Source organism: Corvus moneduloides, chromosome 7 (assembly GCF_009650955.1).
Source record: "Corvus moneduloides isolate bCorMon1 chromosome 7, bCorMon1.pri, whole genome shotgun sequence".
NCBI lineage: Eukaryota > Metazoa > Chordata > Aves > Passeriformes > Corvidae > Corvus > Corvus moneduloides.
The window spans coordinates 23,556,530-23,581,756 of record NC_045482.1 but is presented as its reverse complement, the minus strand read 5'-3'; the positions used below and the strand labels follow the sequence as shown (position 1 = coordinate 23,581,756).

The window sequence follows — 25,227 nt, the reverse complement described above, 5'->3', positions numbered from 1 at the left end:
GGCGCTGTCCGGGGCCCACCCGCGGCCCTGGGCGCGGAACAGCCGGCGCGGGGACGGAGAGAGGGCTGCGGGCCGGAGCGGGGCTGAGGCGGGCGCTCAGAAGGGGCCGGTCAGCGGAGCGGCCGAGCACGCCTCCTCATGACGTCACCCGGCCACCAGCGAGCGCGTGACGTCAGAGGCCGCGGTTGGCTGCGGGCGCCGCCCGTCACGCAGCGGAGCCGCCTCCAGGCCGGCGGTGGCCCGGCCGCGGGGGACGCGCGACACCGGCCGCGGGCGGCCCGGACGGGCGGGGAGGGCTCAGCGGCGGCCTCAGGTGGGTACCGGGGCGGGGCGAGACGGGACGGGAGGAGCGGGGCGCAAGGCGCCATCGGAGAGCGGCGGCCCTCGGCGTACGGGGGGAGCGGGGCCGGTGCGGTCCCTCGCCGTGCTGCCACCACCGCCCCTCCCGGTGCCCCAGATCCGCTGGCCGCAGCCCAGGGCCGCCCGCCGGTAGCGGCGGGGCGGGGTGCGGAAACTTCCAGCAGCAGCGGGTGGCCCCAGGAGCGCTGTGTTTACGGCTGGGCCGAGGGGCGGTCCCAGTGCCGCCGTGCTGGTGCCGGTGCCATCGCCAGCACCGCCCTCCCGTCAGCTGGGATTCACGGGCCGGGGGCGAGTACCAGGGCCGGGACGGTACCCCGGGGGGTCGCGGGGGGCTGCGGCGGCCGCGTTCTGCTCCTGTCCCCCACCCGGAGCGGGTCGGCCGATGGAAGTGTCCCGGCGTGCCCGGGGACGGGGAGGGTCCCCGCTGAGCCCTTAATCCGCTCCAGCCGCTAAGCACCTTAGCGGGCTGCGCCCTCCCGCTGCCCCCCCGCCCCGCGACTGAGCCCCCCGCGGGAAGTGGGCAGGGAGCGGCGCCGGCAGCGGGGACCCTTTCCCCTGCCTGGGCAAGCTGGGGTGACGCCGGCGGGACGGCGGTGCGTCAGCAGCAAAGGGTCCCCCCGGCTGGGGCTGTAGGTGCTCCCAGGTGGCCGAGGTGCGCGCAGGGTACTGGGAAGCTGGGCATGGCATGGCACTGAGCTGCTCTCGGGAGGCAGTGGGGTGGTCGGGGCGCTGGAGAGGGTAGGCAGCCCACCCTTGCTGTCCCACACCCAGCACTACCAGGCTGTGCCTGTGGATCCCTGACTTTGCCTTCTCCCCCTGCAGTGGCGCCGTGGGACAGCTCACGTCATGGTCGACTACTATGAAGCGCTGGGGGTGAGCCGCAACGCCACCGCTGAGGACATCAAGAAGGCGTAAGTGCGTGGCAGTGTGCCTCTGCCTGCGGGGCAGAGACCCCCAAGCCACCCCCACATGGTGCCAGCGAGGCAGGGGCTTCCTTCGGGGCCGGTGGGGACAGGGCACAGCTCCAGAGGTGACAATTCAGCCTTTGTTTCCTTTGTATGGACGCCAGAGCGGGGTTGGGCTTTGCTGCCTACAAAGGCATCTTTTGGTGAGGTTTGGTCCCTTTGTTCCTGCTGTCAGCCTGGGGCTGGAGGCGAGTCTCTATGGCATTTGGAGGCTTCTGCCAGAGGGTTCAGGGATGGCAGATGGTTGGGGCACAACTCTGCTGGTATCAAAGTCAGGGGAGTGGAGCTCACAGGGTGAAGAGCAGCATGTCCCCTTTTAGGGATGAGGCCCTGTGGGCAGGTTGGTGCTGTGCCCCAGGCACTGCTGGGGAGCTGACAGAGCCTCCTGAGTCTCTGCAACTCCTGTCTGGTGCCCTGCCAAGGTGCTGCTGCTCTCACTGGGGTGAGGCAACACCTGAGGGGAATGCCAGTGGATTGCTGGCTTGCCAACAGGTGGCAGAGGTCCCTGTGGGGGGCTTCCCAAGAGTGAGTGGGAGAAGCTGGGAAGCATGAGTTAACCCTAGCTAGCTGGAGTGGGGAGGAAAGGGCTGCTGGTGCTCTCCTGGCCCCAGGGTGCCCCAGCCACTCCTGGTTCATGCATGCTCACAGTGGAGCCCATGAAGGCTCCAGAACAAACCTGTGAGCATTGTCCAGAGCCATTGATGAGAGCAGCTGAGGTGGGCACACGTTACAGTGCTGTGGTCGTGCTGCAATTCTAGGGTAATTTCTGTTTTGCTTGTTCAGTGTGTGTGTGTTGGTGTGTCTGCATAAATACGTATATATGTGTGTGTGTGTGTATATGTATGAAAAGACATACTCTTCTCAGGAGGCAGAACTAGTCCAGGAAGCTCCTGTTGGTGCCTGAGGCTGTAGGGCGCTGGGTGAAGTAGGCTTGGGGTGCCCTTGCCCACAGGCTGGGAGGTGCGTGCTCAGGTGGGGGTTGCTGGCCCAAGAGCTGCTGCGTGCCCATCACTCCCCCTCTGTGCAGGTACAGGAAGGCTGCGCTGAAATGGCACCCGGATAAAAACCCAGACAACAAGGAGTATGCTGAGCAGAGGTTCAAGGAGATCGCTGAGGCATACGAAGTGCTGTCAGACAGTAAGAGGCCACAGTGATGTCTTGTGTGTGTGTGTCTGCCTGTGGGACTGCTTGCACTGGGGTGTCCTGCTTCTGGGCTCACCCAGGTTGCATCCGTGGCTGTCCCCCAGAGGCAGAGTGTCCCTACAGCTTTACCACACAGCTTGTGGTTACTTCCTCACATGTCTCCCAAAACAGCTCTTGGGAGAGATGCTGAGCTGTTGGCCTCCACAATGGGATCTCCCCAGATGGGCTGAAGCTTTTGCATTCTTGCCCAGGGATTTTACTTGGGTCTGGGTGCAGTGCTGGGGCAGCAGGGGCTTGTGCCAACCCCCTCCTCTTGCTCCCTGCTGTTCTGCACCTCCCTTAGTTGGGAGGAGTGTCAGTTCTCCTGCCCCTGCCTGGCAGCCAGCTTCCCCGCAGCCCCCTTTCTTCTTCCAGAGCAGAAGCGCGATGTCTATGACCGCTATGGCAAGGATGGACTCATGGGAGCAGGTGAGTAGGGCCATGGGGGTTTGTGCAGCTCTGGGTACATCCCTGTTTGAAGACCCAGTGTGGGGCAGTGCCACCAGGGCGCCCTGCCCTTCAGGGGAGTTGTCACCCAGGGCTCCATTTAACATTGAGTGTCTTCCCTCCAGCAGGGCCAGGGGGCTCCAGGGCCAGTGCTGGGGCCCCCGAATTCACCTTCACCTTCCGCAGTGCTCACGACGTCTTCCGGGAGTTCTTTGGCGGGCGAGACCCCTTTGCTGAATTCTTTGGTGCGTGCGGGGCAGGGGAGGCTGGCTCTTGGGCATCTCTCTGTCTGTGGGGCAGCCGCTGAGCTTGGGGACAGAGCATGGCTGGCCCTGGCAGAGGATCCCCATATCAGTGCCCTGCTTCTGGTTCACCAAGATGATGGGGTTATGCTGAAGGGGGGGCCTCTGGCTTTCAGATGACGTGCTGCCCTTCTCTGAGCTGCGAGGACCTGGCCCCCGGCACCATGGGGGAAGCCACTTCTTTTCCCCCTTCCCAGGATCCTCAGGTAGGAGACGCTGCCATTCCTCCCAGCAGGGGAGTCCTAGAACACCATGTTCCCCTGTGCAGAGTCTGTCCCCTGCCCTCCTCTTGTCACCCACCCTGGCACCAACCTTGTTGCTCCCTTCTCTAGATTTCTTCACCTCATCCTTCAGCTCTGGTGCGGATGCAGGACTGGGCTTCCGCTCTGTTTCCACCTCCACCACCTTTGTTAACGGCAGGCGCATCACCACCAAGAGGTGAGGGCGGTGCCAGCCCACCGTGCTCCCACAGACTTCCCTCCATCAGCAGGCCTTAGACCCTGCAGCTTCCCACTATGGTGCACTGTCTACATGACCCCTGACTGTCCATCTGTTTGTCTGTCTGTCTGCAGGATTATTGAGAATGGACGGGAGCGGGTGGAAGTGGAGGAGGATGGGGAGCTGAAGTCAATCCACATCGATGGTGAGAAGTGGCACTGCAGACTGAGTTGTTGAGGTCTGCGCCCTTTCCCTTTGGGGTATCTGGGAGGTGCTGCATCCAGACGTTGTTTTGGACTGAGCCTTGGTTAGCTCTGGTTTGGAGTTCTGCTCTGAAGGACTGGTGGGGTGGGTTGGAGTTGCCAGGGCCCCACACCACCTCTGGGGAGCTGGAGCGGATGAATCCCCCAACCCCTGCCCCTGTCCCTACAGGTGTTCCTGATGACATGGCGCTGGGGCTGGAGCTGAGCCGGCGGGAGCAGCAAGCCTTCCCCAGGCCACGGCCCCCCTCCCCGCCAGCACCGGCCACACACCAGACCTCAAGCTCCTCACCCGTCTGCCTCTACACGGACAGCGAGGACGAGGATGAGGACTTGCAGCTGGCCATGGCCTACAGCCTCTCTGAGATGGAAGCTGCGGGGCACCACCAAGCAGGTGGGCACAGCCCCCGCTCCCCGCCGGCACCAGGGGGCAGCCACAGCAGCCCGTCCTCCACCTGCCGAGCCCGTGGTGCCCAGGGGAGGCTGGAGCAGGAGCCACTGGGGGCCAGCAGTCCTGCTACAGTGGGGCACGAACCTGCCCCCAGAGTGAAGCTGTGGCACTGTCCCCTGCTCTGAGCATGGGGCTGGGGTTCTGCCCCTCTCCGTGGGGCAGGGAGAGGAAAGCAGGGGTGGAGTCTCACTGCTTGGAACTTAGCTCCTGCCTCCCCTAGCAAGGGAGGGGGTCTCTTTTGCCCTGCCTCCTTGCTCAGGTGAGTGGCTGGCTAGTGGCATCCCAGGGTTGGAGGCTCCCAGGCTTGGAGGTAGTGGCTTGAAGTGGGACCCCTTAATGGGGTCCCAGGAAGAGGGGCAGCTCCCTGCCCTGGCTCCTGGAAGCGTGGGGTGCCCATGGGCAGGCGTGCCCTGGCTGTGCCTGCCCTTCTCTCCCTGCCTGCCCTGCAGGTGGGCAGGGTCTCCAGCAGGTGCCTCCCTGGCTGCAGCCTGCCCCTGCTCAGGCTGCGGGGAGTGCTGAGTTGAGCTCCCCTCCTTGCAAGGAGGGCTGTGCACATAGCCTCTGCTTGGTGCCTTGTGTCTTGTGTCTTCCCTCTGGATGCTGTCGCTCCTGCCTGTACTCCCTCCTCCTCTGTCTCCTTGCAGACTCTGCCTGGTCGCTCCCTTCCCTATGCCTTGCACACCCTCCAGGGTACTGTCCCTCCTTGCTTCTCACAGCAGCAGTGACCTTCCGTGATGTTCACAAGTGTTTCTACCCTCTCCATTGCCTGTAGTTCTGCCTTGGCTCTCGTCCTCCTCCTCCTGGGACCTTCCTCCCTCCATCCCTGCCCCTCCCCAGCCCTGGGCCAAGGAGGATTTCACAGGTGCTGTTGTGTACCCCCCTCCGCTTGTCTCCCCAGGTGTGTTCTGAGGCTGCTGCGCCCGGGGACCGCGCACGCCCACTCGCTCACGGAGGCTCTCCCAACCAGGACTCCGCTTTCTCCCTGCACGGCCACCCCCTGCCACCCCCTTCCCCCAGCACCCTCTGGCTCCATGGGATGCGGTGAGGGGGGGCATGACAGGGCTTACGGCCGAGCAATACCTGGGCCTGGGGGGAGATACCCTGGGCACCACAGGGATGGTGGAGAGGGTGGTGATGGGGGTTGCTGTAGATTAGGCTGCTGGGGGGTGCTGGCCGTAGGCAGCGAGGGGCAGCATGGCTGGGCTCAGCCAGCAGGGCTGGGCTCTGCCCCCCTCCTCGCTGTAGCCCCCCGTCTCTGAGCCCCTTCTGCTGCCAGCTGTCAATAAACCTGTTTGCAGTAACTTCTGCCTGTGCGGTCTTTCTGGGCTGGGGATGCAGGGTTCTCATCTTTGCCTGCAGGTGAGCTGTACGTGTCTGGCAGTTGCGGAGTGCCGGGATAGAGATGGACAAACGTGGCATTTCCTCCCTGTGCCATCCCAATATACAGTCAGAGGCCAGGCCTGGCTGCAGCTGCACGAACGTGACACAAGAACTTTATTCACATCAAGATACAAAATTATAGTTCTCTAGAAATTTTTCTTCTGCTCGAGTGACTAGGCAGGGACCACAAAAAGGGGACCTGGAGTGGGGCTGGCCAGGCCCCCCTGCACCCCATGCTCCCCCCAACTGTGGAGGACCCGTGCCATGGGGACAGGAAGAGAGCTAACACAGAACTGACAGGTTGGGGAGCCCCCCCCGGCCAGCTCACAGCAGCACCACCTGGTGTCTTCCTCCACAGGGCTTAGGGGCCATGAGCTCTGTCCCCTCTGTGGTGGCAGTGGGTGTGATGAGGTTCCTGCACGCAGAGGGCCTGAGGTCGATGTCCTTAGGGAGATGGGAAGAGAGGCCTGGGGGCAGGGGGAACAGAGCCAGAAGCACAGACACCATTTTGTAGGGAGAGCAGCCCCAGAGGCAGGTGAGGAGAGTGCGAAGCGCAGGGCAGGGGACAGACAAGAGGGGGAGGGAGGGGTCCTCGCCATCACTGCGGTAGTGCCTTCAGGATGGCGTTCACTTCCTCGGCCACAGCTGTCAGTGCGAACTCAAACTGGTCCTGTGGGAGCACAGCAGGGGGCATGACGGTCCCTGCCAGCCCCGCCCCAGGGGCTATGCGTGCTTATGTGGAGGGAGAGGGTCCCCAGCTTGGGCGTACCTTGGTCTGCACCATACCAGGCCGCTGGTCTCGGATGTGCTCCAGCGTAGCAGCTATGTCTATCTCCTTCACCCCTGGGGCAGAGGGAGAGAGGGGTGCTAGGAGGGGAGTTCACAGGCCAAGCTCATGGACAGGGCAGAAATGCTGCTTCCCTGCACCTACCTTTGGCCATTCGGTTCAGGACCATGTCGACAAGGATGTACGTCCCAGTCCTGCCTGCACCGTCACTGCAAAACACAGATGCTTGGTCCAGGGGAACTGCTTCCAATGGGCCTGGTCCTGGGCAGCAGGTCCCAGCCTTCAGTCACCCTCAAGCTCAAATGCCCCTCCATCCCCTGCAGTACCTGCAGTGCACGATAATAGGGCAGGAGCGACCCCGGTAGCACTTGTTCACTTTCCTGCAAGGATAAGAGGGAACAGATCAGTGCCTGGCTGTGCCAGGGTCAAGGCTGTGCTAGGTGTCCCTTGCTGTGCTCAGTGGGGCAGGGCAGCAGCACACCATGATGTGGCCCTGGGGGTCTGGCTCATGGCTCCTCCTGCCTCCACAATGGTGCTGGACATGGGATGGGGACCACCGGTAGAAAGTGGCCAGGGCAGGGAGAGGAGTTCAGTTCCTCAGGTGCCCAGCCTGGGGAGGGGAGCAGTGGCAGGACCCCCAGGGAGCAGCTCTGGTCCGGTGGGGTGTGAAGCTGGGGGCCAGGCACTGGTAGGCCTCCTGGCATGCTCCATGCAGCAGGCACGGCTGCCAACGATCACTTTTGTGACTATGCAACTGGAGCCAGATTACTAGCTGCAAATCACAAAAATGACGCCGGCAGCTGCGAGAGAGAGACAGAGACAGACAGAGAGAGAGAGAGAGAGTGTGAGCGGGACTGAGAGGAGGGCGACATTCTCAGAGACCCCCCTGCTGCCCTAGGCTGGGTCCCTTGCCCCGCACAACCTAGGTACAGTGAGCAGCCTGTGGCTGGCAAGTCCACCACCACCCAGGGACCTAAAGACCTGGGCAGGCAAGTCTCCTGGGAGCAGTCCCAGTCCTGCAGCTCTTGCCCTGGGCTAGCTGGGGATCCACCACTGGTTGTAGTGCATTGGGAGCAACGAATCACAGCCAGTTTAAGGCTGGCTCTGGTGGTTTCTTCTTGCACCCATGGCTGTGGAAGGTGCCAGTTAATGCTGCCCTCCATGCCAGCTCTGGGCAAGAGCACTTTCCCACCCTCCCCATGAAGGCCAGAGAGCCCTGGCAACCTCAGCCAGAGGTTTCTTGCCCACCAAACTCTGTTGAGCCTCATCCCAAGCTGGCCAAAACCTGGCTCTTCTGCACCCTCCCATCCATGGCAGCTCCCAGTCCCAGCACCTGGTCCATGCCATGGCCCCAGCCCTCATCATATTGGCAGTGATGTCCTCACCCATCAGTCACCTGCATTTGGGATCACTGCTGGCTCCCCAAGGGCTGGCACAGTGCCAGGTGGGCGCTCACCTGCGGAAGTCAAGGAGGGGCCGGGTGGTGGTAGGGATGCCCTCGGCCGGCCAGCTGAGGAAGTGGAACTGCGTCAGGGTGCGGGTCTCCTGCGACTGCACATTTTTCAGGTAGAAGCTGCGCACCAGGAAATCCTCACACCAGATGTGCTCTGACACCAGGTTCACCTGCCCAAGTAAGGCAGACAGTGGGCATCAGCGCAGGGTAAGGGGGCTGGGATCAGGGGGACAGGGGCTGGAGGATACTCCATGCCCCAGGCTACTCAACACGCTTGCCTCGTAGATGTGGTAAAGAGAGGAGCCTTCGTCCGGCCAGTAGCGGTCACACTGCTTGACACTGTCCTCAGCCAGGGGGCTCAGCATGACAATGACAGTGCAGCCATGTTCCCACACCATCTGTGGGCAAGACGAGGGAGGTTTCACTGCTGGGGGACAGCCCAGGTGGGAGGGCAGTCAAGCCACTGTGACCCATTTTGTGGCCATCACACGAAGGAACCCCAATGGGCTGGCACAGCCGCGTGATACTCACCTGCCAGAAGTCAGCAATAGTGTGGGACAATGGCCCCTGTGTGGCAATGTATGCTGGCATCCGTGGGTCATGCTCAATCTGGAACAGGAAAGGGGGTATCAGACTTTACACTCTATGGCCAGGCGTTGGTGACACTTGAAGGAGTAGGGGTATACTCCAGGCGTGATGGGAAAGTTGGGAAGGGAGATTCAGGTGCCCTAGCCAGGAGAAAAATGGGATTTAACAATTGCTTGAGCAATGGGGCAGGCACAAAGCTCACATCTGTAGCCCTCAGGGATGTGACCTCGGTCCAGCTCTATCCCAGAGTGAAAACCTCACCTGGGCTGGGCACATCAAGGATCAGGGTGGCAGGGCAGGAGCCCCCAGTGATCACTCACGATTGGACTGGCATTGATGAAGTCACTACGGGATGGGTTGCTCTCAGCTTTCAGCTTGATCCGCACGTGATCATCTGGGGGAACAGGCCAGGAGACTTGGTGAGTGCCCAGAGGAACTGTGGGCACACTAATGCTGCAACCAGCCATGGTCCTGAGCGTCCCCATGCCCCACACCCTGCTCTAGCAGGACAGCTGGTCCCTAGGGCTGGGATGCTCACAGGGCACATAGTCGGGGTTGCGGTTCTTCTTCAGGTTGGCTTCGCTCTGGGCGATGGAGCAGATGCTGGGCTCAGCTTGGTAGGCACAGAGCGCCTGCCACTCCTTGGCCAGCCGGTCCCGGTTGCGGAGGTGGTCCTCCATATAGGCCTGGGGCAGAGGGGCGGGGTCAGCCCAGCAGCAGGGGGGCAGATGGGGGGCTGGGGAGGGGGCTGCCACCCCTCTGGGCTGGCTCACCAGGATCATGTGTCCGGTGGAGATGTCCATGTTGGACTGGACAGGCTCCTCGCACCAGGAGGGTGTGCTGCTGTGGGAGCTGGGGCTGGGCTGTGGAGCATCGCTGAACTGGGACGAGACACTGCTGACCCTCGAAGTCTCCGCTGGTGCCGCCGGTGCCTCAGTGCGGCCAAAGAGAGACTTGGCAGCCATGTGCTGGCGGCACAGCTCCTGGGGAAGCCCAGCAAGAGCCCTGTCCCTTGGCCACAGCGCTGCCATAGGGCAGCCCTATGCACCCCGAGTGATGCTGACACGTGGCAGTGACTCATCCTGTGGGGACCCACATCCCACAGGGCCCCATATCCCACAGGGTCCTACCTGGTACTCGAAGGTGGTGTCGGCAGCACCCTCTGGCCCCAGGGCAGCCAGGCGCTCCTTCTCCCGCTGCTTGGCGTGGCGCCGGAGGCAGAAGGCCGCAGACACTGTGATGGCAATGACTGCCACGCAGGCCAGTGCGATGAAGGTCAGCAGCACTGAGTGGAAGCCGTCCCCAAAACGGGATGGGCGTGAGTAGGCAGCAGCCTCATTTCGCTGGGGACCAAGCCAAGTAAGGGTTAGTTAGCATGGGGCTGGGGAGGGGGCAGAGACCTTATTCTACTCCACATTTGGGGTTGCTGGGGGTTAAAACAGAGCAAGGGCTATTCCTTCCTCTTCCTGAGGGTGCTGATTCTCTGGAGGAGCTTGGCCAACCCCAGGTAGCAGTACCTCCTGCTTCCCTGCTTCCAGCGCTCAGGGCTGCTGCCTGAGGCAGACCCAGCCTGGGCTGCCCTTCTACAGGGTGGGCAGTAGCCCCATAGAACTTTGGTTCCATGACCTCCTTCTGCCCAGCTGGAGATCAACAAGGGCTGAATTCAGCCCAAGGAGTTAATGGTGTAGGATAGGCAACTGCAGTGCTGGGTGTGCTGCTCCCAGAGGACTTTCCTGACTGAGGCTGGCTCTCCCCTGCAGCCCCTGCTCCACAGCAGGACACTGGAGGAGGCAGGGTGGGGAATGTGCCAGCACTGCTGGTACTGTCCCAGCTGTAGCGGCTAGGGGACAGGTCATCCCTGTTGCCCTCCTCAGGACACAGAGCGGCCCCTGCCACCTTGCAGGTAGTGTCTCTAGGGCTCCTTCCCTGTGGTTGTGGGAGACACCCCAACCCATGCCAGTCCCATGCTGTAAAAGGATGTTGCTCAGGCCTTGCTGACAAGACCTTCCTGTCAATGCCATGACTGCCTAGGTCCAGCTGGGGCAGCACAGGGATGCTGGGGCATCGCTGCTTCAAACATCCTGTGCCCAATGAGCTGCCAGAGCCCTGCATTACCTCATTGCCACAGCCTCCCATTGGCTACGAGCCTGATGAGGTTACCGAGGGAACACTGCACCATCATCAGCTACATCATCATCATCATCGCCTGGGGATGTCCCCAGCCTAGGAGTCCCCGCTGCCACCTGCCCCCCAGCTGTGACAGTCCCAGCACCTGACTGCCACCAGGGTCCAGCCAGTCCTACAGCCCGGGCACCCCCCAGGCCCTGCACCTCCCAGCTCCCCGGGGCATCCAAGCAGGAGCAGCCCTGCAGCCCCTGGAGGTGTCAGTGGAGCCAGGGGGGACAGAAGGGATTTCTCACCCAAGGCCTGCCCAGGCCCTGCTGTCTCCCTGCCTCTCTACATCCCTCTTCCTCAAATCTTGCACCAGTCCCACCATGTTCAGAGCCAGGAGGGAATGAAGAAAAAGCACAAGCTGGTTAGAACTGGGAAGGCTGGTGCAGAAGGGAGCCTGCAAAGCTGCCTCAGCCTCCTCTGAGCTTCATTTCTGATATCTCTGACATCTCTCCCGGTTCCTGCCACCTGCCTCATCAAAAGGCATTGCCATAGTGACACTCCACATATTGCTGATAGAGACAGGTTGCCTCAGTGGCCAGGCCACCCTTTGTTCATGGCCTCCTCCTCCTCCAAAGTTCCCCCTTCCTTCCTTCCCGCTCATGGCTACAGCCACATGACAAGAAGTGGGAAATGGGGACACTGGGCTGGGGATGTGCTACACCATTTTTCCTCCTCAGGCTGCAAACACAGGAGCCAGGCTTAGTCCTTATCTCCAACCCCTGCTCCCCGCCCCAGGAGACTGTTCCTGTGGCTCCCCAGAGGAGTACGGGGAGGGGTAGCCCCTCTCCAAACAGATGGTTCCTGTTCCATCCCTGCCTTCAGCTGCTTTGCCATTCTCTGGGGACATGATGGCATTTTGCCTGCCTAGCTATGGTTTCTGGGGTGCTCTGGGAACATCCCAGTGCTCGGGTGCTGAGGCCACAGCTGAGATGGGGTCTGCAGGTTGGAGGGAGGCAAGGGTGAGGATGAGCCTTGAGGGATACAGCCTGCAGCCCTCCAGCCTCGGGGGGAAGAAAAGCCTCTGGGAGTCCCTCTCAGACCACCTTCAAACACTTCGGAGCTTTTGTTTTGAAAAGAGCTGAGAGCCCTGAGAGTACAGACAGCTGGGCAGGATTGTTCTGCCAGGCACTGGAGGGGGATGATGGACGCACAGGACTGGAGCAGTCTCCACCAGGAGTCCTCCAACACAGGACTGGAGTCTATCTCCATCCTAAACACTGCCCAGTCTCCTCTACTCTTCAGCTGCCCTACAGACCTGCAGGGACAGCTCATTCACAAAGGCCCTTGTGCCCCAGGGCTGGGGGCTCCTGGCTTGTACCCAGTGGCAGCATCCCCACTCCCCTGTTGCTGGCCACCCCAGCCCCAAGGGACAGGATCCTTGCTCACTCCTACCTCTCCCACTCCTGTTTGCACAATCTTCAGGCCCAGCTCGTGCTCCAGCTCTCCCTTCACTTGCTCTGTGGACGGAGGAGATGGTCAGAGGCACGCTGCCCCTCCACACAAGAGACCCCCCCAGAAACAGAGCCAAGGGATAGCTCTGACAGCTGCCCACTTCAGCTCCCCAGTGCAGCCAAAGGCAGTGGGATGTATGGTAGGAGCCCCCTCTTCCTGGTCCCTGGCAAGGGGCACCCCACAGCTGGGAGGGGAAGAGAGGACCAAGACCAGGGGGACACTGCTCAACTCACCAGTCTGGCTGGCCACATCTGCCAGTGAAAAGTTCTGAGGGTTCTGTCGGATGCGGAAGGTAAGTGCAGGACCCACAACGCTGCCAGGGAGAGGGGGAACACAGTGTGAGACCTGGAAATGGAGACCTGCCCTACCCACCCTCACCACAGCTCAGTCCCTCCTGTCCCCCTGCCTGGGGGTGCTGAGCATGGCCATGGCTGAGGCAGCAGCACCCCCTGGCCCCGGTCCCCTCACCTGATGTTGATGAAGCTGGCAGTGGAGAGGTGGAGGTGCTTGGCTAGGAGCTCCAGCAGCCGCACGCCAGCAGCCAGCCCCAGGGGCCTGTGGGGATAGTGTCAGGGTGAGGAGGGGTGGCAGGGGCGAGGGGACAGCCTGTGCTGCCCACAGTCAGGGAACAGAGATTGGCAGGCTCAGGGAGTCCCAAGCACACAGCAAGAGCAGGGTGTCAGGGTGGGCAGGAGGTAAGAGTGTGGCCGTGTGTGGTGGTGGGGGTGAGCTGACCCCCCCTTGCACACTAATGTGCACAGACACACTTGTGCATGCACACTCCCAGTCTCCCCTCCTGCAACAGTGAGTTCTGGCCTTGGTATGGGCTGATAAAGGAAGGCTTTGGGGTGGAACAGGGGCTGTGGGTAGAGAAGGGATGAGGGGGAGCTGACTCCATGGAAACCCAACCCTACCAAAGACCCAAACAGGCTCGGTCAAGCATGTGAAGCTGTGACAGCTGTTGGTGGGGAGATACAGACCCTTCACACACGCAGACCCCCTTGCCTGACCCCCAACTCTCACTTCTGGTCTGTGACGATGTAGCCATACTCGTCTGGTGGCCGCATGCCCTGCTGTGCCCCACCATCCTTCATCTCTGTGTAGCTCTTCTTCTCCACCACAATCTGCTTTCTGGGGCTAAGGGCATCTCCACTGTGTGCCTGCTGTGGCTCAGCCTGGGGAGCTGGTGAGGATGTTGCCCTGCCCTTTGTTCCATCCCCTGGGGATCTACTGGCTGGGATTTTGGAGGGTGGCACTGTGGAGGAAGGGGGTACTGGCTCTTCTCCATGCTGCATGTCTCCCTCCATCACCTGAAGGGAGGAAAAGGGAGAAGCTGGAATCTCAGAGGAGAGCTCTGGGGAACTACCTCCTCCCCCCCATCCCACCTTTGGCATGGCACCTCCTCCAGCATCACCCTGCTGCAAACCCACCCGTTTCGCTGTGGGCACTTCAGGGCCAGCAACACCTAGAAAGGAGACACAGGTCCTGCAGCACCCACCCCAAAAGGCAACACTCCCTACCCTGAAACAGGGCATGCTAGCACCTTCTGCTGCCAGTCCCTGCCTGTCCCATCCCTGTGCCTGGCTCACCAGAGCTCTGGAGAAGCTGGAGGAGAGTGGACAGGCTGCTTAGCTGCTGGGGACTCAGCTCTGGCAGCCCCAGGCCATAGCTGGCCAGGAGGGAAGCCAGTCTCTTCAGGGCAGCATCTGCAAGAGGATGTAGCGTCAGGTTGGATGCTCTGCATCCGCATGGAGACCAGGAGCCAGGGACGGAGCAGATGGGGCAGGTGGGGTTGCGGGTATATGCTGTCCATGGGCATAAAGCCAAAGAGGAGGGAAAGTGTGAGCCACGAGGAATGTGGCTGTGGGTACAGGATAGGGACGAGGGTTGGTGCCTGGCTGGAGAACAAGGTACCTGTCTGTGCAGAGGGTGGCTGGGCAGCCAGGGGTGCTTGCTGCTCCCTCCCCTCCATGTTTCTGTAGTCATCGGGGAGCCGCAAGCTGTGCTGAAGCCTGGCGCTGGCAGGGTCCGGGCGGCCAGCTTTCTCTCTGGGCAGGGAAAGCATGCCCAAGTCCTGGAAGAGATGCCCCCCATCCATTCCTGGCTGCCCGCCATAGGAGGGCACAGGGCCAGCCCCAAAAAGGGTCTGGGCAGGGACCCGGCCCAGCAGCGAGGAGGTCTCAGAGCTCTGCCTGGCTGAGCTGCTGGGATGCTGGTGAGCACCATCCTGATAGCCGAACTGCAACCAAAAGACATGTCAAATCCCACAGGTCCCCTGTCACCCCATGGTGGAGGCAGGGGGTACTCCAGCACCAGCAGAAAAGCACTGGGAGTACAACAGCTCCCTGCCAATCTCTACTTTTCTGCCCAGGAGAAGGCGCTCACTCCCCAGCTTACCTTGTGGTAGGAGTAGGGATTGAGCAGAGCCTCTTCGTAGCCCAGCTGGGGTGGGGAGGGCAGCAGGACGTGCTCCAGGTACCGCTGCACCAGTGGGGAAAGCAGCAGTGGTGGGGGCTGCTCCAGATGCTGAGCTGCTGGCAGGCCGGTGTCGGGGGGCAATGGGGCTCGCCGGGGCTCACTGCGGAGAGGCAGGAACCTTGAAGGCAAGCAGCGTTGGGGTGACTCACCTAGGTAAAGGGGGAGGTCCCTCCCCTAAACCCCATTTGCAGGGCAAAGCCCTTGCTACTCCACTGAGCTCTGCTCACAGGATGGCAGCTGGCACCATCCTACCTGTCCCTGGCCACCGGCTCCAGCGAGGGTGGTAAGCGGAGGCGGGGGATTCGCTCCATCTCCTGAGAGATCACATACTGGGTGATGCCATCCTGCCACGAGAGCCCTGCCATGGGAAGGGGCTGTGAGACATGGAGGCAGCCTGGCAACCATGGTCTGAGTGCATAGGATGCTGTCCTGATATTCTGACCCTGTGTACCATGGCCTGGGTTTGACCCCACTCCTCCCAGAATCACCCTCCTCAGCACACCCTGGCCCCGGGGCCAACAGGACCTCAGAGAGTCCTAGTGCCACTAGGCAATTCTACCTGACACCCCCTCTCTGCAGGGTCACAGCGACTCCCCCCATGCTCCCCCCTTCACCTTGTGCCATGAGATGTCGCAAGACATCCTGCAGACGCTGGAGCACGGGAGATGTAACCTGGAAGTAGGGTCTGTCCTGCACGGAGCCCACCTGGCACTGCCCAAATAGCCCATCTGCAAGACAGGGGAGGGAGGCAGTGAGACCGGATAAAGAAACACCCTGATGTGAGGATCTCCGGGCACAGCCCCACCTTTCTCCTGCCATGCCCCCCTGCACTACACCCTAGGTTCCCCTGCAAGGCATCCCTGTACCCTCCACACCCACTTGAAAAGGGAGAGGGGATCCCTGCACCCCTGCTAGCCACTTACCCTGCACACACACCTCCTGCGGGGCACACAGCCTCCGGTCAAACAGGCAGCCTGGGACAGAGAGACAGACAGACAGGCCAGTCAGCACAGCATCCAAGGGGGGCTCCAATGGAATTTGCTCATCACCAGCTGCCTTGGGGACCCCTACGCTCCAGAAAAGTGGCACAGGGATGCAATGTGGCAATGGTGGGAGCGGACACAGCTTTGTAGCCCAGGGCAGAGGCTCGGTGCCTGTCTTTTCTGCCTCTCAGAGGCAAGATGGGGGCTGTATAGAAAGTATGCCCTTGGCTCGGGAGCGTGGGCAAGGCCTGGAGTTTTTTGGGGTGCTGGCAGTTAGGAAGGTAAGACTGAGGCAGCAGAGACCTGCAAAACCACATCTGTTGCCCTCCTACATGTGGTACTACGAGGAAGGGATGCAACCTAGTGACACCGGAATCCACTCTCCCTGCGAAGCGAACCCCAAAGCATGGAGATAGTGGTGTTGGGGGTGTGGGGTGTGTACCTCTCCAACCCCATTCGGGGGGCAGCACTTGGGCAGGGGGCGGCTTCCCCCTTCCTCTCCCCCCCCCGTCTCGGCCCAAGACCGTCAGCAGCGAGACGGCAGCAGGCGATGACTCAGCCCCGGATGGCAAGGAAGGAACGAGAAAACAACGGGGGGGAGGGGAGGGAGGGGCCCGTCGAGCCCGCCGCGGGGGAAGGGGGCTTGTGGGGATGAGGGTCCCCGAAAGCCCGGCACCCACGGTTCAGCGTCCCCCGGGGCGGAGGCCACGCAGGTGCGGGGCACAGGGCTCCACTGCCAGGGGAGACCCCAGGGACGGCGGCAGCGGGGGGCCGGGCCGGGGTGGCAGGGCCGGCGCTGTCCGCGGTGCTGAAACGGCGCAGCGCTCTCCCGCCGAGACGCTCCGCTCCGCCGGGAGGGGCGGTGGCCCCAGCTCAGGGAGGCTCCCCCGGCCAGGACGGTGCTCGGCCGCAGCCGTCCCGACACCATTCCTTGCCTGCTCCCGGGGACAGCGGGGCCTCCGTGGTGCAGCCGGACCCGTCCCGGCACTCCCGGGCCGCTGGAGGACGAGGGGCGCAGCAGCCTCGGGCGTCCTGTAGTGAGTCAGCGGCGCCGGGGCCGTGCCGTGCTGTGCGGGGGGGGCTGCAGCCCTACTACCGGCAGCGACACCCGGGTCCCCGAGAGCCCCAAGCACGGACCACACGGAACGAACTGGAGAAGAGCGGGTGCACCGGGCCGGGCGGGCTGCACTTACAGGCGGAGGGCAGCTAAAGGGCGGCACGGTCGCGGAGGAAGCCACGCTCAGGGCCGCTGCCCCGGGCTCCCCATCCCTGCGGCAGCCCCAGGCACCGGCTTTGCCCCGGCCACGAGCAAGCACCGTTCTGCTCCCGTCCCGTAGCTGCCGGCTCTCGGGCTCGGTGGGGCGGCAACTCTACAGCCGGCGGGGTGCCCCGGGATTAGCACACCCACCGGCCCGGCAGCCCCGGGAAAGGGGCGCCCCCGGCGCCAATGACGCACCCGCGGTGCCGGTTCCGGGCCGCCCTCTCCCGCTATCCGCCAGCGGCCAGACTCGCCGCTGCACGCCGTGACAGCATCTACAGCGGCGGCGACCGCACCGGCCGCGGAGCCCCGCGTCCCGCCACTCCCCGGGAATCTCCTCCCGGCTCCCGCGCTGCCCGGGGCAAAGCCGCCCTGCCCAGGGTCGCGGTCTCACCGTGTGCGGCGGTGGCGGCGGCGGCAGTAGCAGCGCCGTCACGCAGCTGCCCGCGGCCGGCCAGGAGGAGGAGGCAGAGGAGCGCCCGGAGGAGCCGCCGCCCCATGCTCCGCTCACGGCCGCACCATGGCGCACCCGCCGGCCGCGCCCCCGCCGCCGCCGCCAACCCGCGCCCCGCCGCGCCGCGCGCCCCGCCCGCCGCCGCCGCCGCGCCAATGGCGCGCTGCGCGCTGCCGCGGTGCCACGCCCCTCCTCGCCGCAGCCAATCAGAGAGCCGCGCGGCTGCCCTCAGCGCCGCGCTCACGCCCCCCGCTGTTCAGCGGGGCCAATCACGCCTCGCTCCGGGGAGAGGCGGCCGAGCGCCGCGCCAATCGCAGCGTCCCCGGGGGCGAGCCACGCCCCCTGGGGGGTGTGCAAGGGCGCCAGCAGCGCCCCCGCCAATCAGCGCCCGCGGCTTCCCAGCCCTGCGGCCGCACTGGCTCCCGCGTGGGACACGCCCCTAAGAGGGGCCCAATGAGCGGCGAGCACGGAGCCGCACCCTCGTGCCCCGCCCGGCGCCACCGCCCGGACGGGCCGCGGGGACACCGCAGCCCCCGGCCCGGGCACGGACCCCTGCCCCGGTCCCGGCGAGCAGCTGCAAGTCTGGTGCCGGCAGGTCCCTGCGCACATGGCAGGCTCATTCCTAGGGAAAAGGGCGGCCCGCGATAGGGGACATGCTCCTGCCAGCTCTCCCTGGGCAGGAGCCGAGCTGTGCTCTGCACCTTAGCGGAGACCCCCGGCAACCCTCGACAAAGGATTGTGGACGGGTGAATGGGTCTCGCTCACGGTTCCAGGGGAGAGCACGGGTGGGAGCTATGGGAGTCCCCAGTGGGAGCCATGTACGTCAGAGTCAGCCACAGTCATGGACCACTCGCCAGTGAGTGAGAAATGCTTTAATGACCCCAGGACTAAACCCACTGCTGCTCCCTCCCCGCCATGTTCAGTCGACCACCAGGCTGCTGCTGACCGTCGGCAGGAGCTCGAAGAAGCCCTGGAAGAAGAGAGGCCATCAGGGTGGGCCGAGCAAGGCAGTGCGGGGTGGGGGGACAGGCAGCGGGGGCAGGCAGCAGCTCCCTGTCACAGCGTCATAGCAGGCAGCTACTCGAAGAGAGCAGGACCGCATCACCATAGTAACCCATCGCTGACTCAAGGCTAGCACCGGTTGCCATAGGAACTATTTAGGGATGGCAGTCACTGGGGAAGGCTGGGATGAGAGGCAGCACCTCCAGAAGCAGCCAGTACCTGCGCTGCTCTAGAGAGCTGGGGAGCTCTGTGGGATGGCTGGGCTCAGCCCCAAAACAGGGATTGGATGGGGACATGGGCATGTGGGAGATGTACAGCAGCAGGGCTTTAGCACAGGATGGGGGACACAGGGCTCACCTTGAAGAGGGTGATGCTCTGAAGCACCCCCGAGGTGCAGCACATCTCCCGGATGGAATGCATGGCCAGCTGTGGGCAGCCAATGTCCAGCACACGCAGCCCCAGGCGGGAGGCCAGAATGGGGCCGATGGTGGTGCCGCAGGGTGTGTCGTTGCGCACCATGAACTCCTGCACGAAGGCAACACCTCAGCAGCTCCACATGCTGCCCCATGGCCTCCCATATGGGCTCTCAGCCCTGAAGGGAAGCGACCTGGGACAGGGAAGAAGCACTGACCCACGCCAGGGTTCAAAATGATCCAGAGATACGACACACTCGAGCTAGGCTCCCATCCTGCTTACCAGCCCACTCCCTGAGGCAGCCCTGGAGCTGGAGCCCCAGAGCAACAGGCAGCACACAGACCCCAGTGGGGTCAGACATGGTAACAGGGGTGGAGCTCTGGCACAGGCCCCCTCTGATGAACCCAGGAGTTGGACTGCAGCCCAAACCCCTAATGTTCAAGGAGGGCTCACCCAGCCCTGCTCACCTGCAGAGGGACACCCACACGGGCGGCAATATCCCGGATTACAGCTTCAGTGACAGCTGTGGAGGCGTAGCGCTGGTTGCTGTTCACTTTGATGACAGGGCCCTGCACAAGGAAAGGTACCACAGGGCCATGGTGGGACCCAGGGATAGTCAGTGGCCCTGGAAACACTCATGCCCAGGCAATGCTGCACCGCCCCAACACACCCCTGGATTCTCCCCTCCCTGGATGAGCCCACGGGGATGGGGACAGCGCTTCCATGGGGACAGCCCCAGCTACGAGCAGGGAAGGGCTCTAGGGACAAGACTGGGATCCCAAGTGATTAACATCAGACATGTGGCACAGTCAAATCCCACTGCGGGATAAACCTTTCCCATTTGAGTGCTCCCAAGCTGTGCCCTGGGAACAGCTGGGCAATCCACAGTGCTGCAGGACAGACAGACAGCAGCCATCCTAGACCAAAGCAGAGGGCTGTCCTCACCTTGTGGAAGGCTGGACGATGATTCTCCTCATGCTTGTCCCTGTAAAGGAGAAGCAAGAGTTTCATACCTTAGCCTTCCCTCCCTGCTGCAGTAAGGACTGTCCTGTCTGTACTACCTGGGGAGTGATGGGGATACGTGGCAGGGCAGGCTGCCCTCACCTGTGGCATGGCTCAGACTACTCACACATAATTGGGGTGCACAGCGTGGGCCATATCAGCACTGATCATGTAGGACTTGGCCACTGCCTCCTCGAAGGCTGTCAGGTTGTGTGGCGATGCTGAGATCCGGCGCAGCACCAGCTCCGTTAGCAAGGACTCCGCGCCCTGTGCACTCTCTGACCCTACCTGCCAAGGATCACCATCAGCACAACCCCACAGCACCACAGGGGCCAGATGAGTGACATGGAGCTCCCTAAAGCCAACAAAGCAGCTTCCTACCACACCAGTCCTTCCCACCCCTGCCTGGGCCACGCTCCACGTGGGTGTAAGCAAATCCCTGCTTCCTCCACTGGGGTGTGGGATCTCTCTCCTAGAGACATGGCTGGGGAACAGCAAAGAACATGGAGCTCCTTCCAGTGCCAGCCACCCCACGGCTGTGCCCCTCACTCACCTCCTCGTTGTCATAGAGTGCGATGAGACGCACGTTGGGCTCCTGGGAGAGGGACGAGGGTGCTGCACATGAGTCAATCAAGGCCTGCAAGGTTAGGGGGGAATGGACACCAGCCTGAGTGCCACCCCATGCCAGGAATCTCAGGACTGAACTACCAGGAGATCCCCCAGGAGAGCCCAAAACATGGAGGAAGGGAGCTGTGGGCACACACATTGCCCAGAGACAGCAGGAGCCACGCCTGGGAGCTGCCGGGAACTCCACACACCCAGCAAAGCGGGCATCCAACCCCAGATCCTCCAAGAATCCAGACCCATTCCACGAGAACGTAACTCCCTGCAGAGCCTTGGGCCAGCCCAAAGCTGAGCTGGGCTGCGTGGGGGCCACGCTGCAGCCTCCAGGTTCTTTTCTGTCTCACCTGCAAGGCGCAGTAGCAGCTGTGCAGGTTGTCCAGACGTGGGGAGAAGATGAACTCGTCAAAAGCACCACCCAGCGTCTGCAGAGAGCCAAGAGGAGTAGGGCACAGGCTTTGGGTCACCAAAAAGTACCTGCCACTGGGTCCCCATTCCAGTACCCTTATCTCTGCCTCTCAAGAGCAGCTTCCTCTTGTTCCATTCAGCTCCTAGCCCTGGCACGCCCCAGGCAGAGGATGTGTGCCAGGTAACACCTGTGTAGTGCCAGCCCGTAGGCTGTATGCAGACAGAGGGAGGCTCCTGTCCTTACTCACCGCTGGCTGTGTATCTGCCAGGCATAGTTCCAGCTCCACAATCTGCTCTGGTTTCACCCCCAGCTGGGGGCAGATCAGGGAAAGCAGGACAGGGCTGTGCCGCTCTGCCTGGGGGAAGAAAGCACAGCTGCGGGCAGGGCAGGCAGTGGATGGCAGGAGAAACTCCAGGTTTCCCCTTGCAAAGCTGTCCCTGCTTATGTTGGCAGAGTCCTCTCTCCTACTAACATGTCTCATGTTCAACCCCCCAGCTCACCCAGGACAGCTCTCTGCCCCTGTGCTAGACCCCCTCCCTGCCCTTCCTCCTCAGGGAGATGCACCCATTCTACACTGGCTGCACACAAGGGTGAGAAGAGAGAGATGGCTGAGCAGGAGCAGATGTGCCACATACACAGCTGCGAGGCAGAGTGGAAGGCTACCAGCAGTCCACAGGGTGAACCCCATGGCACATCCCTGAGGACTGAATATCAAAGGTGACAAGTATGAGGTCCTTGCAAGTGTCCCTGCTGATCCTTGGCACACAGCTCACCTGGGCTGCAGCACTGCAAGGTGTGGACTCCATAAGCACCTCCTTTTCCAGCTCCTCCTGCACAGCAGTGGCCAGAATGGGAACCCTGTGGGGGTCAGTAACATTAACTCCCAGAGCTTTGCTCACCTCACCTGCTTGGGTCACACACTGCCAATGCTTCCTGGGGTGTTTGCCTAGCTCCTCCAGGGAGCCACTGCTATGCCAAATGGAGAAAGAATGCATATTTCAAACACACATCTATTGTGCCACCTCAGGACACCCCAGTGTCCTATGCTTGGAAGCATCTCCTGGAAGGACTCTATGGGGCTAAAAGCCACTGCAGACCTCCCCACTGCAATGAGTGGCTGCCAAAGGGAGAGCTGAGGTGGGGCTCTGATCTAGCTGGGTCCCAGCCCTCCCAAGGGCTGGCCAGGGGTCGGGGCTGAGCCAGGCCTTACAGGTGGTGCTCGGTGTTGGGCCCAAAGTTCTCATTGATGCTGCGCTGCAGATGGATGGCCAGGTGAGGAATGCGGAGGATGGGCCGCTCCACACGCACCAGGCGCTGCTCCAGGCGCCCCGAGGCCGGGTCCTGAAACACAAGGAGGACTTCTGGGGCCAGGCCTGCAGGGCTGAGAGGTTGCAGCAGGTGCCACTCTGTGTGGGAGTCAGTGACCCAGAGCCAGAGACACACAGCTATCTGACTGTGCATTGCCCTAAATCAGACTTACCTTTATGATCACCCTCCCAGCCACAGTCAGGTCACGGTCGAACCAGGTGTTCCAGATGCCCCCTCCATAGGTCTCCACGCCAACTTGCACTATGCCCACCTGTCCCCGCTTAGAGCGACGCTTCACCTGGGCAGCAGCAGAGTTGTCACTGCTGGAGCCATGAAGCGCTGGGGACTGGGCAGCTGGTGGGGACTGGGCAGCACGTGCCCAGAGCCTCATCGCTGATGCTGCCAGCACAGGGCGCTGTGAGGGGCTTTAAAGGACAGGGGACACAGAGGAGACAGCAGCAGGCAGAGAATGCAGGGGGTCAGCATGGGCTGCTCTGGGTGGCAGATTTGGGAGGTGTAGGGAGCCAGTAATGGTGCTGCAGGGCACAGGGGTAGTCAGGATAGTTTTTGCTCGTGGCGTGAAACTGGGGGAGCCCAGAGAAGAACTCAGCACCCAGCCAGCCGACCTTACCCTGAGGCAGGGGCTGTCCGTGTGGGCCCCTAGCAGGCTGAACCCATTCCCGGGCTGGAACTGGCCGCCGACGGCGAAGGCGATGAGGGTGGAGTAGTTCCTGGTGATGAAGTACTGGAAGCAGAGGGGTAGAGGTGAGGGGTGAGGCGTCCCGTCCACCCCCGGCTCCCGCTGCCCCGTCCCGGCCGGGCCCACCTTCTGCGCCGGCCGCACGTCCCAGTGCTCCGTCTCCTTCAGCTCCTGGAAGCCGGCCTGCAGTAGCCGGCTGCGGCATTCGGCCACCACTGCGGGGGGAAGAGCCGTCAGGGCCGCCCGCGTGGAAGGGGCAGAGGGACGGGGAGGGGTCCGGGCGGCTGCTCACCGTGGTACGGCGAGGGACTGCGGTTCACGAACTTCACCAGTTCCTGCGCCGCCGCCTGCGCCGCCGCCTTCGAGCCCTGCGCCGCCGCCTGCGGGCACCGCCGTCACCGCACAGCGCGGGCAAAACCCCGCCCCGGGCCGGGACCCCCGCGGGAGCGGGAACCCCCGTCCCGGGCAGCACCGACCCGACCCCGTCCCGCGCCCGCCGCCCGCCCGGTACCTGCATGGCCGCCACCGCCCCGCGCCGGCCCGCCCGGCGCCCCCTGCTGGCGCGGAGGAACGCGCAGCCCGCACGCCGACCGCGAACTCTGCACCCAGCCCTACACCCCGCAATCCCTGCCCCCAGTCCACACCCCGCAATCTGCACCCAGCCCTACACCCCGCAATCCCTGCCCCCAGTCCACACCCCGCAATCTGCACCCAGCCCTACACCCCGCAATCCCTGCCCCCAGTCCACACTCCGCAATCTGCACCCAGCCCTACACCCCGCAATCCCTGCCCCCAGTCCACACCCCGCAATCTGCACCCAGCCCTACACCCCGCAATCCCTGCCCCCAGTCCACACCCCGCAATCTGCACCCAGCCCTACACCCCGCAATCCCTGCCCCCAGTCCACACTCCGCAATCTGCACCCAGCCCTACACCCCGCAATCCCTGCCCCCAGTCCACACCCCGCAATCTGCACCCAGCCCTACACCCCGCAATCCCTGCCCCCAGTCCACACCCCGCAATCTGCACCCAGCCCTACACCCCGCAATCCCTGCCCCCAGTCCACACCCCGCAATCTGCACCCAGCCCTACACCCCGCAATCCCTGCCCCCAATCTACACCCTGCAATCTGCACCCAGCCCTACACCCCGCAATCCCTGCACCCAGCCCTACACCCCGCAATCCCTGCCCCCAATCCACACCCCGCAATCTGCACCCCATAATCCACACCCTGCACCATGCACCCCACACCGTGCAATCCACACCCTGCAATCGGCAATGTGCACCCTGCACCCCGTGACCCACGCCCCCACGATCCACACCCTGCGCCTCGCACCCTACACCCCCCACCATGCACATCGCACTCTCAGCCTGCATGCCTCACCATGCAATCCGCACCATGCACCCCTCAGAGCAGGAAAACGTGGTGCTTGCCAAAGCTAGGGCAGAGCTGAACTAAGTGCAGGTGGCAGAGGGACACAGCCAGGAGGGGCCGGGGTGGGAAGCAAGGGGCATGATCAGGCTCCACAAGGATGGTCGCCCATCCTGCCCTGGTGTGCCCCAGTTCTGGGGCTAACTAGGGGAGCAAGGGCTGTCCCAAAACGGGGCTTGGCCTGTGTACACTGGGATGCAGGTGCACAGGGAAGCACACTCGCTTCCTAAAGGCTGGGTATCTTTGGAGTGGGTCGCAGCCAAGCTGCAGCCCCCCATCATTGTTGCTCCCCTGCCTCGGCACTGCCTAGCCCTCACAGGAAACAAGGAACAAGCCCTTGGTGCCATGTTGGAGACAAATGTCTGAGTGACAGCAATGCACTGGGTTCTGAGAGTTGGTTCAGTGGCAGGGCAGCACCCCAGCTGCCTGTCAGCCCCAGGGGCATTCCCAAGGGATAGGACCCCTTGGCCTTGCATGGATTAGGGTGCCTCCTGCCCTTGGCTGGGTTCCCTGCATGGACTGGATGCAGCAGTGGGGTTTTGGGTTTCAATCAGTTCTTGTGCATCGTTTCCCAGAAGGATCCCTTCTTCCTAGCAATGGGTGCGTGGCCTTGGGAGACAGACGTGGCAGCCTGTGAGTGCTGCATGGGGCCCAGGTGTTGGGTGCCAGCTGGATTCCCAGCTCCTGCCCTCATGGGCACCCTGTTAGTTGGAGACACTGTCTGTGTTCTGAGGACTGGAAACTGGTGGTCCTGTTGCCCCTGACCCTGTGACCTGTCGTGCTGAGAGCTCCTGACAGCTCTGGATTTATGCTTCCAGCCCCCAGCACCTGCCTCTCCCCACCACCAAATGGGAACGAGCACTCCCACTGCCTGGCACCCTGCAAACAGACAGCTGGAGGGTCTCCATGTCACCCCCAGCACAACA

At 62.8% G+C, this 25,227-nt stretch overlaps 3 protein-coding genes across 9 annotated transcripts; 1 reads left to right on the top strand and 2 right to left on the bottom strand.

Moving 5' to 3' along the window:
- Nucleotides 1-214: 214 nt before the first annotated feature.
- On the top strand, nt 215-5,706 carry DNAJB2 (DnaJ heat shock protein family (Hsp40) member B2). 5 transcript variants are annotated; one of them, XM_032114583.1, is made up of 10 exons: nt 216-313; nt 1,183-1,271; nt 2,353-2,462; nt 2,883-2,936; nt 3,080-3,199; nt 3,373-3,462; nt 3,589-3,694; nt 3,829-3,899; nt 4,127-4,348; nt 5,304-5,706. In XM_032114583.1, the coding sequence occupies exons 2-10, from the start codon at nt 1,207-1,209 to the stop codon at nt 5,312-5,314; spliced, it is 849 nt and encodes a 282-aa protein (XP_031970474.1). In that variant the 5' UTR covers nt 216-313; nt 1,183-1,206; the 3' UTR covers nt 5,315-5,706. The 5 variants fall into 5 exon arrangements, with proteins under 5 accessions (XP_031970473.1, XP_031970469.1, XP_031970474.1 ...); XM_032114582.1 differs by having other exon boundaries at nt 215-313; nt 3,083-3,199; nt 4,127-5,706; XM_032114578.1 differs by having other exon boundaries at nt 215-313; nt 4,127-5,706.
- A 164-nt stretch (nt 5,707-5,870) lies between these two features.
- On the bottom strand, nt 5,871-17,502 carry PTPRN (protein tyrosine phosphatase receptor type N). 3 transcript variants are annotated; one of them, XM_032114575.1, is made up of 23 exons: nt 17,354-17,502; nt 15,642-15,692; nt 15,333-15,446; nt 14,971-15,076; nt 14,638-14,818; nt 14,155-14,479; nt 13,830-13,946; nt 13,626-13,705; nt 13,264-13,550; nt 12,709-12,795; nt 12,474-12,553; nt 12,181-12,245; nt 9,744-9,956; nt 9,387-9,596; nt 9,152-9,299; nt 8,934-9,007; nt 8,557-8,634; nt 8,304-8,423; nt 8,029-8,195; nt 6,899-6,952; nt 6,717-6,781; nt 6,555-6,628; nt 5,871-6,455 (listed from the first exon to the last, which is right to left on the bottom strand). In XM_032114575.1, the coding sequence occupies exons 1-23, from the start codon at nt 17,457-17,459 to the stop codon at nt 6,384-6,386; spliced, it is 2,874 nt and encodes a 957-aa protein (XP_031970466.1). In that variant the 5' UTR covers nt 17,460-17,502; the 3' UTR covers nt 5,871-6,383. The 3 variants fall into 3 exon arrangements, with proteins under 3 accessions (XP_031970466.1, XP_031970465.1, XP_031970468.1); XM_032114574.1 differs by having other exon boundaries at nt 14,638-14,836; nt 17,354-17,501; XM_032114577.1 differs by lacking the exon at nt 17,354-17,502 and adding an exon at nt 16,637-16,739 and having other exon boundaries at nt 14,638-14,836.
- Nucleotides 17,503-18,267: 765 nt separating this feature from the next.
- Nucleotides 18,268-23,409, bottom strand: DNPEP (aspartyl aminopeptidase). Its single transcript, XM_032115064.1, has 15 exons — nt 23,381-23,409; nt 23,162-23,249; nt 22,996-23,084; nt 22,801-22,914; nt 22,342-22,467; nt 22,072-22,202; nt 21,635-21,719; nt 21,109-21,216; nt 20,800-20,877; nt 20,385-20,468; nt 19,959-20,119; nt 19,775-19,814; nt 19,297-19,398; nt 18,773-18,940; nt 18,268-18,383 (listed from the first exon to the last, which is right to left on the bottom strand). The coding sequence occupies exons 1-15, from the start codon at nt 23,384-23,386 to the stop codon at nt 18,333-18,335; spliced, it is 1,431 nt and encodes a 476-aa protein (XP_031970955.1). The 5' UTR covers nt 23,387-23,409; the 3' UTR covers nt 18,268-18,332.
- Nucleotides 23,410-25,227: the final 1,818 nt, after the last annotated feature.